Source organism: Salmo salar, chromosome ssa18, assembly GCF_905237065.1.
Source record: "Salmo salar chromosome ssa18, Ssal_v3.1, whole genome shotgun sequence".
NCBI lineage: Eukaryota > Metazoa > Chordata > Actinopteri > Salmoniformes > Salmonidae > Salmo > Salmo salar.
The window spans coordinates 80,035,088-80,047,587 of record NC_059459.1 but is presented as its reverse complement, the minus strand read 5'-3'; the positions used below and the strand labels follow the sequence as shown (position 1 = coordinate 80,047,587).

The following is a 12,500-nucleotide window of genomic DNA, read 5'->3' as shown; positions in this document are numbered from 1 at the left end:
TATGTATATAAAGGATAAAAAAAGGAAGAGAAGCTTAGGACGATCCCCAGAGAGAGAGATATTCCGGCGTCATGTTCCCAACACCACTCGGATCCAAGGTTGGATCTCTGAATTTCAGGGTCTGTTGCACCCGTGAAGACCTCTAGCACAAATGCGCCGGCATCACGTTGGTAATGTAGGAGTGAAACCGCGACTATGACCTGGTCCTCTACGTAGCCTTTATGTAGTGATATGTAGTGCTTATGAACACCATACGAATGCTAATAAGGGTTTTATAAAAGGGTATGAGGGTTCCATGGGAGTCGATCCAGAACATGGCCAGTCTCCACACCCTGAACATCTATGTAGTGCTTATGATGTGTTATAACCCCAACATGCCCTCCCCAGGGTCCTATGGGAGTCGATCATGGCCAATCTCCACACCCTGAACATCTATGTAGTGCTTATGATGTGTTATATCCCCAACATGCCCTCCCCAGGGTCCCATGGGAGTCGATCCAGAACATGGCCAGTCTCCACACTCTGAACCTGGATCATAACCTGATAGACCACATCGCAGAGGGATCCTTTGGAGAACTATACAAGCTGGCTCGCCTGGACATGACCTCCAATAGGCTGAGGACCCTGCCACCTGATCCCCTGTTTGCAAGGTAAGATACAATTATTATAATTTATACCGTAAACACCCAGCTAGCCTGTCCTACAAGTTAGAGAGGTGGGTCTGTAATTAGAGAGCTGTACAAGCTGGCTCGCCTGGATGTGAGGTCCAACAGGCTCTGCACCCTATGTTAGCTAGTTAGATACCGTAGCTCTAAGATGGAGGTCAGAGGTTAGAGGTCAGAGTTTAGAGAGCTGTACAAGCTGGCTCGCCCAGACATGACCTCCAACAGGAAGAGGACCCAACCTCCCGACCCCCTGTTTGCCAGGTAGGTAACAGGAAGGTTTCTGGTTCAAATCCCGTACCAGGTGATTGAAAAACTGGCAATTGGGGGCAGAATCTAAACTCCTGTTCTAACCAAATTCATTAATAAAGTATCATTTTTAATACATGCCATTAAGCTGACGCTTTTATGCAAATCTCTTTCATCCAAAGTGACTTACAGTAAGTAGTAAGTAAGTGCATTCATTCTTGCAACACACAGAATATCTATTCATTGTGTTCTCTCTCTCTCTCCTCTCCCAGGTCTCAGACGGGAGCCATCAGTCCCACTCCCTACAACAGCGTCATCAGTCTGAACTTCGGAGGGAACCCGCTACACTGTAACTGTGAGTTGCTATGGTTACGGCGACTGGTCCGAGAGGACGATATGGAGACCTGCGCCACACCCCCTCAACTGGCCGGCAGGTAACCACGACAATAATTATATGAATGATCGCTTTATTCTTATACCACGGCATTGTTGAATAATAATACAAGTACACTTGGATTCAACGGTGGTAGGTAGTTTCCTTGGATACAACGGTGGTAGGTAGTTTCCTTGGATACAACGGTGGTAGGTAGTTTCCTTGGATTCAACGGTGGTAGGTAGTTTCCTTGGATACAACGGTGGTAGGTAGTTTCCTTGGATACAACGGTGGTAGGTAGTTTCCTTGGATACAACGGTGGTAGGTAGTTTCCTTGGATACAACGGTGGTAGGTAGTTTCCTTGGATACAACGGTGGTAGGTAGTTTCCTTGGATACAACGGTGGTAGGTAGTTTCCTTGGATACAACGGTGGTAGGTAGTTTCCCTTGATACAAAGGTGGTATGTAGTTTCCTTGGATACAACAGTGGTAGGTAGTTTCCTTGGATACAACGGTGGTAGGTAGGAACCTTGGAACCTTGGATTCAACAGTGGTAGGTAGGATACTCTGATTCAACAGTGGTAGGTAGGATACTTGGATTCAACGGTGGTAGGGTAGGATACTTGGATTCAACGGCGGTAGGTAGTTGATGTGGGTTCAACAGTGGTAGGTAGGATACTTGGATTCAACGGTGGTAGGTAGGATACTCTGATTCAACAGTGGTAGGTAGTTTCCTTGGATTCAAAGGCGGTAGGTAGTTGATGTGGATTCAACAGTGGTAGGTAGGATATGGGGATATTGAAGCTGGTAACCCTCCGTCTGCAGGATGCCTCCCTGCAGATTTCCCCACAGGCAACCATCCGGTCATCAGCCCACCTCTCTAACCTTGAGGCTAATGCCACGCCCACTTATTTGAGATGAGTCTGAGAAACGGTCTTTACGTGTGATAAACATCTTGTGTTTCTTATGCTTGCTTCCATTGGAAAAAATACCTGTTCAGCACTGACCTCGTACATTGTCTTGATTTTTCCTCTCTCTCTCTCTCTCTCTCTCCATCTCACCTGTCCAGGTATTTCTGGTCCATCCCCGAGGAGGAGTTTACCTGTGAGCCGCCACTCATCACCAGACACAGCCACAAGCTCTGGGTCCTGGAAGGTCAAAGGGCAACCCTGAAATGCAGAGCCATCGGCGACCCCGAACCTGTCATCCATTTTGTCTCACCCGGCGATCGGATTGTGGCGAATTCCAGCCGCACGACATCGTACCGGAATGGAACATTGGATCTCTTAGTTACGGTTGCTAGGGATGACGGAGCGTACACGTGCATAGCGATAAACGCAGCGGGGGAGGCTACCGCGACGGTGGATCTAAAGATCGTTCCATTGCCGCATCGGAATGGGAATGTGAACGTTCCGGGGAATGTGACAGTTACCGGGAACACTGGGAATTCTAATGGGAATATTCCGGGTTCTTCAGACATCACCACCGGGAAAAGCGGGAATTCCGGAGTAAGCGGTGGAAATGGAGGGAATGTGAAAGAAACGGAGGAGAGGAAAGGAGAGGAGGGAGAAGGGGGTGAGGAGGAGGACGGAGGGACTAGGATGGAGGAAGGAGAGAGGATTGTAGGGATACAAGGAGTCACTTCTACCTCAGCCCAGGTGAGATGGGACCTCGGCCGATCGGCAGGAGCTTACCTGGTGTGGATGTTTCAGATACAGTACAACTGCACAGCCGACGAGACACTGGTGTACAGGTGAGTCTATAATTATACACTTGAGTTCACCCAACACACACCTGACCTCTATACACCTAATTCACCTACCCCTCACCTGTACAGCTGACGAGGCGCTGGTGTACAGGTGAGTCTATAATTATACCTGAGTTCACCCCACACACACCTGACCTCTATACAACCATACACAATATCCTGATATCACTAACCTCTACACAACCATATACCTGACAGCACTAACCTCTATACAACCATACACCTGACCTCACTAACCTCTACACAACCATATACCTGACAGCACTAACCTCTATACAACCATACAGCTGACAGCTCTAACCTCTATACAACCATACACCTGATATCACTAACCTCTATACAACCATACACCTGACATCACTAACCTCTATACAACCATACACCTGACATCACTAACCTCTATACACATACACCTGACATCACTACAACCCTATACAACAATATCCTGACATCACTAACCTCTACACAACCATATCCTGATATCACTAACCTCTAACCTCTAAACAACATACACCTGACATCACTAACCTCTATACAACCATACACCTGATATCACTAACCTCTATACAACCATATACCTGACAGCACTAACCTCTATACAACCATACACCTGACATCACTAACCTCTATACAACCATACATCTGACAGCACTAACCTCTATACAACCATACACCTGACATCACTAACCTCTAACCTCTATACAACCATACACCTGACAGCTCTAACCTCTATACAACCATATCCTGACAGCACTAACCTCTATACAACCATACATCTGACAGCACTAACCTCTATACAACCATACATCTGACAGCACTAACCTCTATACAACCATACACCTGACATCACTAACCTCTATACAACCATACACCTGACATCACTAACCTCTATACAACCATATCCTGACCTCACTAACCTCTATACAACCATATCCTGACCTCACTAACCTCTATACAACCATACACCTGACATCACTAACCTCTAACCTCTATACAACCATACACCTGACATCACTAACCTCTATACAACCATACACCTGACATCACTAACCTCTATACAACCATACACCTGACATCACTAACCTCTATACAACCATATACCTGACAGCACTAACCTCTATACAACCATACACCTGACATCACTAACCTCTATACAACCATACACCTGATATCACTAACCTCTAACCTCTATACAACCATACACCTGACAGCACTAACCTCTATACAACCATACACCTGACAGCTCTAACCTCTATACAACCATATCCTGACAGCACTAACCTCTATACAACCATACATCTGACAGCACTAACCTCTATACAACCATACATCTGACAGCACTAACCTCTATACAACCATACACCTGACATCACTAACCTCTATACAACCATATCCTGACCTCACTAACCTCTATACAACCATATCCTGACCTCACTAACCTCTATACAACCATACACCTGACATCACTAACCTCTAACCTCTATACAACCATACACCTGACATCACTAACCTCTATACAACCATACACCTGACATCACTAACCTCTATACAACCATACACCTGATATCACTAACCTCTATACAACCATATACCTGACAGCACTAACCTCTATACAACCATACACCTGACATCACTAACCTCTATACAACCATACACCTGATATCACTAACCTCTAACCTCTATGCAACCATACACCTGACAGCACTAACCTCTATACAACAATACACCTGACAGCTCTAACCTCTATACAACCATATCCTGACAGCACTAACCTCTATACAACCATACATCTGACAGCACTAACCTCTATACAACCATACATCTGACAGCACTAACCTCTATACAACCATACACCTGACATCACTAACCTCTATACAACCATACACCTGACATCACTAACCTCTATACAACCATACATCTGACAGCACTAACCTCTATACAACCATACACCTGACATCTCTAACCTCTATACAACCATACACCTGACATCACTAACCTCTAACCTCTATACAACCATACACCTGACATCACTAACCTCTATACAACCATACACCTGACATCACTAACCTCTATACAACCATACACCTGACAGCACTAACCTCTATACAACCATATCCTGACCTCACTAACCTCTATACAACCATATCCTGACCTCACTAACCTCTATACAACCATACACCTGACATCACTAACCTCTATACAACCATACACCTGACATCACTAACCTCTATACAACCATACACCTGACCTCACTAACCTCTATACAACCATATCCTGACCTCACTAACCTCTATACAACCATACATCTGACATCACTAACCTCTATACAACCATACACCTGACAGCACTAACCTCTATACAACCATACACCTGACATCACTAACCTCTATACAACCATATACCTGACAGCACTAACCTCTATACAACCATACACCTGACAGCACTAATCTCTAACCTCTATACAACCATATCCTGATATCACTAACCTCTATACAACCATACACCTGACAGCACTAACCTCTATACAACCATACACCTGACACACCTGACCTATGACCTCTATACTACACCTGGCATTATGGGAAGGTCGTATGTGGGATACAGGCACAGAGAGAAAAGAGGCCTGAGTGGAGAGAATAAGGAAGGAAGAGATTTTGGAAGAGAGTTTGACAGGGAGACCCTCAAGGGACCATGGGTAATGGAGTCTGAAGGATGGGTTTAAACTACAGAGTCAATACATATTATGTTACAACCTATCAGAGAGACAGATACACTTGGGAGATAGAGGGAGGGAGGGAGAATAGAGAGAGAGAGAGATACACCTGGGAGATAGAGGGAGGGAGGGAGAATAGTGAGAGAGAGAGAGATACACCTGGGAGATAGAGGGAGGGAGGGAGAATAGTGAGAGAGAGAGAGAGAGCGAGAGAGAGAGAGAGAGAGAGAAAGAGAGAGAAAGGGAGGGGGAGGGAGGTCAGGTGGAAAGAGAGATGAGAGATAGAGGAGGGAATAGAGAGAGAAAGAACAATGGTGTAGACATAAGAGGGAGTAACTGCCATGTTCTTTCTTTCCTTTCTCTCTCTCTCACTCACTCACTCACTCACTCACTCACTCACTCACTCACTCACTCACTCACTCACTCCCTCTCTCTCCTATCCTCTGTTTCTCCTGCCCTCTATCATTTATGGAGTCAGGCATTGCAGTCAGAGAATGAAATAATATAATGAAAAGAGAAAGAAAGGGGATGAAGACAGTGATGAGGAGATGGGGGAAGAGAGTACACTCTTGGAAGGTGCAATCGAAACATCCTCTCACTGTCAACCAGAGGCGGTTCTGGGGGGGGGGGGGGGGGCCAGTGCCCCTGTGACAACAATTTTGGACCCCCTTGTGGCCCCCCTAAATGTGGAGTATGAAATAATTTTGACATAACTAATTTTTGCTATCATTCTTTTTTTTTTACATCCGTTATTAGACAGTGGAACACTAATGATTATGAACATGTTTTTTTGCCAGCTAATGCCTGCAATGCAGTGAAGAAAACGATATGACAACAATAACGTCTAATGTAACTGGCCCCTCTAACAGTACAACTGGCCCCAGCTTGGCCCCCCAGTTGAAATGGTCTAGAACCGCCACTGCTGTCAACTACGTTTATTTTCAGCAAACTTAACATGTGTAAATATTTGTATGAACATAACAAGTTTCAACAACTGAGACATTAACTGAACAAGTTCCACAGACATGTGACTAACAGAAATGGAATAATGTGTCAATGAACAAAGTAACAGTCAGAATCTGGTGTGGCCATCAGCTGCATTAAGTACTGCAGTGCATCTCCTCCCCATGGACTGCACCAGATTTGCCAGTTCTTGCTGTGAGATGTTACCCCACTCTTCCACCAAGGCACCTGCAAGTTCCCGGACATTTCTGGGGGGAGTGGCCCTAGCCCTCACCCTCTGATCCAACAGGTCCCAGATGTGCTCAATGGGATTGAGATCCGGGCTCTTCGCTGGCCATGGCAGAACACTGACATTCCTGTCTTGCAAGAAATCACACACAGAACGAGCAGTATGGCTGGTGGCATTGTCATGTTGGAGGGTCATGTCATGATGAGCCTGCAGGAAGGGTACCACATGAGGGAGGAGGATGTCTTCCCTGTAACGCACAGCGTTGAGATTGCCTGAAATGACAACAAGCTCAGTCCGATGATGCTGTGACACACCGCCCCAGACCATGACGGACCCTCCAACTCCAAATCGATCCCGCTCCAGAGTACAGGCCTCGGTGTAACGCTCATTCCTTCGACGATAAATGCAAATCCGACCATCACCCCTGGTGAGACAAAACCGCGACTCGTCAGTGAAGAGCACTTTTTGCCAGTCCTGTCTGTACCAGCGACGGTGGGTTTGTGCCCACAGGCGACATTGTTGCCTGTGATGTCTAGTGAGGACCTGCCTTTCAAGAGGCCTACAAGCCCTAAGTCCAGCCTCTCTCAGCCTATTGCGGACAGTCTGAGCCCTGATGGAGGGATTGTGCGTTCCTGGTGTAACTCAGGCAGCTGTCCGTCCTGTCTCCCTGTAGCGCATAGGCATCTCACAGTACAGACATTGCAATTTATTGCCCTGGCCACATCTGCAGTCTTCATGCCTCCTTGCAGCATGCCTAAGGCACGTTCACGCAGATGAGCAGGGACCCTGGGCATCTTCCTTTTGGTGTTTTTCAAAGTCAGTAGAAATGCCTCTTTAGTGTCCTAACTGTGACCTTAATTGCCTACCGTCTGTAGGCTGTTAGTGTCTTAACGACCGTTCCACAGGTACATGTTCATTAATTGTTTATGTTTCATTGAACAAGCATGGAAACAGTATTTAAACCGTTTACAATGAAGATCTGTGAAGTTATTTGGATTTTTACGAATGATCTTTGAAAGACAGGGTCCTGAAAAAGGGACGTTTCTTTTTTTGCTGAATTTAGAACCTAAATGGGTTTTTCGGCTGTCCCCATAGGAGAACCCTGAAGAACCCTTTTCGCTTCAAGGTAGAAACCCTTTTGGTTCCAAGTAGAACCGTTTTGGGGTCCACATAGAACCCTTTCTACAGAGGGTTCTACATGGAACCCAAAAGGGTTCTACCTGGAACAAAAAAGTGTTTTTACCTGGAACCAAAAAAGATTATCCTACGGGGACAGCCGAAGAACCCTTTTGGAACACTTTTTTCTAAGGGTGTTCTCTTCTCCTCTCCTTTAATCTCCCTTTTTATCTGTCTCTTGTTTTCTTTATTTCTCTAGGGTTCTAATAATTACCCGTTTCTGTGTTACCAGCCTGGATCACAATATTCCCGTTTCTGTGTTACCAGCCTGGATCACAATATTCCCGTTTCTGTGTTACCAGCCTGGATCAAAATATTCCCGTTTCTGTGTTACCAGCCTGGATCACAATATTCCCGTTTCTGTGTTACCAGCCTGGATCAAAATATTCCCGTTTCTGTGTTACCAGCCTGGATCAAAATATTCCCGTTTCTGTGTTACCAGCCTGGATCACAATATTCCCGTTTCTGTGTTACCAGCCTGGATCACAATATTCCCGTTTCTGTGTTACCAGCCTGGATCAAAATATTCCCGTTTCTGTGTTACCAGCCTGGATCACAATATTCCCGTTTCTGTGTTACCAGCCTGGATCACAATATTCCCGTTTCTGTGTTACCAGCCTGGATCAAAATATTCCCGTTTCTGTGTTACCAGCCTGGATCACAATATTCCCGTTTCTGTGTTACCAGCCTGGATCACAATATTCCCGTTTCTGTCTCACTCAATCTCTCTCTGCGAACACACACACGCACAGAGACACACACTCTCTTCACTAGGAACAAAAAGTGATATACCTACCGTTCACTGGTATATATTGTACATATAATACACTACATGACCAAAAGTATGTGTACACCTGCTCGTCGAATATCTCATTCCAAAATCATGGGTATTAATATGGAGTTGGACCCCCTTTGCTGCTATAACAGTCTCCACTCTTCTGGGAAGGCTTTCCACTAGATGTTGGAACATTGTTGCGGGGACTTTCTTCCATTCAGCCACAAGTGCATTAGTGAGGTTGGGCACTGATGTTGGGAGATTAGGCCTGGCTCGTAGTCCGCATTCCAAATTCATACCAAAGGTATTCGATGGGTTTGAGGTCAGGGCTCTGTGCAGGCCAGTCAAGTTCTTCTCGACAAACCATTTCTGTATGGACCTCGCTTTTTGCACGAGGGCATTGTCATGCTGAAACAGGACGGGCCTTCCCCAAACTGTTGCCACGAAGTTGGAAGCACAGAATCGTCTATAATGTCATTGTATGCTGTAGCGTTAAAATGTCCCTTCACTGTAACTAAGGGGCCTGAACCAATGAAAAACAGCCCCAGATCATTATTCATCCTCCACCAAACTTTACAGTTGGCACAATGCATTGGGGCAGGTAGCGTTCTCCTGGGGCAGGTAGCATTGGGGCAGGTAGCATCCTCTAAACCCAGATTTGTCCACATACTTTTGTGTACATAGTGTACAAGTAAAACATATATGTGACTCGTTTCAGGAAACTATGTCGCGCGTCACTACTTCACATGAGAGGCATTTACGTGTATAATCTTTGTAGTAATATATACTGTATAGCTAGCTACATCTTACACATTTCTAATTTTGTTTAGCTAGCTAACGTTAGCTGGCTGGCTCCCTAGCTAGCGTTACGTGTATGATCTGTGTAGTAATATTATTCTTATCTCAGAGACATTTGCATTGCTAGGTATAGCCTAATGTTAGCTAGCTAACATTGAACCTGGTTGGTTAGCTTTAGCTTCAGATTCATGCAGGGTAGTAATGTTATGAGTTGGGATTATGGTTAATTCTTTAGCTAGGTAGCTAGCTACATGTCTAAACAAAACACTCCACTGTACAAGTACCCTTTTCACTGTACCGTTTACACCTTCTGTGTCCTGTACATGTGACAAACAAACGTTGATTGTATTTGATATAGTGTGTGTTTACCAGAGACGGTAATGTGAGGAACAACATGACCTGCACCAAAGTCAAATTAGGATAAAACGTTAGTACAACAAGACAGTGTCCAAGTTCTACAATTCCCCTGTAGAATGTCAAGCTTTTATTTCCTCACACTCACAACCGTAAGCTATTTTCTGTAATTAGCTCGCCATTAACTTGTAAATAATGATCTTGTTGTGAGTTTATTTTCCTGTAATAATGAATACAAATGAGCTAAAGTGAAGATGTTGTCAGCTGTATGATATGGTTGTTATTTGAACTGGCTAACCAGCTAACTTAGCATTAGCTACAGTAGCTAGCTAACAAGCTAAAAACGATCCAAAACATTGTTTCGAAAGTTACTTTTATTTGCATGGTTTGCTAGATTGACGTATACTAAATACATTTTTAAACAGATGAGTTTATTGGTTATTTTGGACCACCAGGCTGCTGATGTCATTCAGCCTGTCATTTTTGATGTCAGACAACAACAGAATGTTCATGATGTCACTGCGACAACTGTCTATGTCCACAGACGTAGTATAAACCAGCCTTAAGTCTGGAAATGTTTGGTTGTTTAATACACTACTGTACTCAATCTGTTTAGCACATGACCTCACATGTGAATCCTTAAAGAGATGGGTGGGGCTAACGCTTAAGAGGCTGTGAACGATGGGTGTAGAAAAAGAAGAGCTCTCCTGTAGGTGTACCAAATTATTCAAGAGTGATTTGAGAGGTAGAGAGAGAGAAATAAGTGACCTGGAACACTAATTCATAATATACAACCACTCACAACTAACTCTGCCTCAGATAAAGGAAGGGAGAGAGAGAGGGAGGGAGAGAGAGTGAGAGAGAGAGGTAGAGAGGTAAAGAGGACAAACAAGGTAGAGAGATTGAAAATTAAGTGAGAGACTCGTGACATTAAAAAAAAATAGAGAGCGAGGGAGACGGAGAGGGAGAAAAAGAGGGATGACATTGAAAAAGAGAGAGATGGAGACGGAGAGAGAAGTGATGAATATAATGATACTGTATTGAGTGATCAAGCTGTAAAAAGGAAAATCCAATCATAAACGAAGGGGAACGAAGCCTTAACCACACTGATAACCCTAATGGCTAACCCTAAACACACTGATAACCCTAATGGCTAACCCTAACCTTAACCACACTGCTAACCCTAATGGCTAACCCTAACTTTAACCACACTGATAACCCTAATGGCTAACCCTAAACACACTGCTAACCCTAATGGCTAACCCTAACCTTAACCACACTGCTAACCCTAATGGCTAACCCTAAACACACTGATAACCCTAATGGCTAACCCTAACCTTAACCACACTGATAACCCTAATGGCTAACCCTAACCTTAACCACACTGCTAACCCTAATGGCTAACCCTAAACACACTGATAACCCTAATGGCTAACCCTAACCTTAACCACACTGATAACCCTAATGGCTAACCCTAACCTTAACCACACTGCTAACCCTAATGGCTAACCCTAACCTTAACCACACTTCTAACCCTAATGGCTAACCCTAACCTTAACCACACTGATAACCCTAATGGCTAACCCTAACCACACTTCTAACCCTAATGGCTAACCCTAACCTTAACCACACTGATAACCCTAATGGCTAACCCTAACCTTAACCACACTGCTAACCCTAATGGCTAACCCTAACCTTAACCACACTGATAACCCTAATGGCTAACCCTAACCTTAACCACACTGATAACCCTAATGGCTAACCCTAACCTTAACCACACTTCTAACCCTAATGGCTAACCCTAACCTTAACCACACTGATAACCCTAATGGCTAACCCTAACCACACTTCTAACCCTAATGGCTAACCCTAACCTTAACCACACTGATAACCCTAATGCCTAACCCTAACCCAGGAAAGGCTGAGTTCAAAATTAACCTAGCCCAGTGAAAGGCTGAGTTCCAAATCAACCTGCCCAGTTAAAGGCTGAGTTCCAAATCAACCTAGCCCAGTGAAAGGCTGAGTTCCAAATTAACTTGCCCCAGGGAAAGGCTGAGTTCTAAATGGTATACTACGGTATTCCTGTCGACCAGGACCCGTAGGGGATAGGTTGCCATAGGGATACATCCATAGTGAAAGCCTGGAGTCAATACCAGAGCCGTTGTAAGACACACAGCTGCCTTTTCAAACATGCAAATCATCCATTTCCCATTGAATTGAATTGAGAAATGATATATTATAGAATGTGTAACATATATGCCAATGAATATCTGTAATATAAGTATACTACATACCAGTGTGTATATATATTACTGTATGTATGCAGTATCTTCAGAAAGTATTCACACACACCCTTTTTGTGTCACTGGCCTACACACAATACCCCATAATGTCAAAGTGGTATTATGTTTTTCATTAAATCTTTACAAATTACTTAAAC

The 12,500-nt window shown here is 44.4% G+C and overlaps 2 protein-coding genes across 5 annotated transcripts in view; one reads left to right on the top strand and one right to left on the bottom strand.

Moving 5' to 3' along the window:
- Positions 1-12,500, bottom strand: part of LOC106592454 (pyruvate carboxylase, mitochondrial) — a 482,562-nt gene that overhangs the window by 200,518 nt on the left and 269,544 nt on the right. The window lies entirely within an intron of this gene.
- LOC106578133 (leucine-rich repeat and fibronectin type-III domain-containing protein 4-like) overlaps positions 1-12,500 on the top strand; it is a 43,273-nt gene that overhangs the window by 25,754 nt on the left and 5,019 nt on the right. For both annotated transcript variants that reach the window (XM_045701625.1, XM_045701624.1), the window contains 3 exons: positions 480-650; positions 1,184-1,345; positions 2,354-3,037. In XM_045701625.1, the coding sequence (XP_045557581.1) occupies positions 480-650; positions 1,184-1,345; positions 2,354-3,037 (1,017 nt within the window). The remainder of the gene's footprint in view (positions 1-479; positions 651-1,183; positions 1,346-2,353; positions 3,038-12,500) is intronic.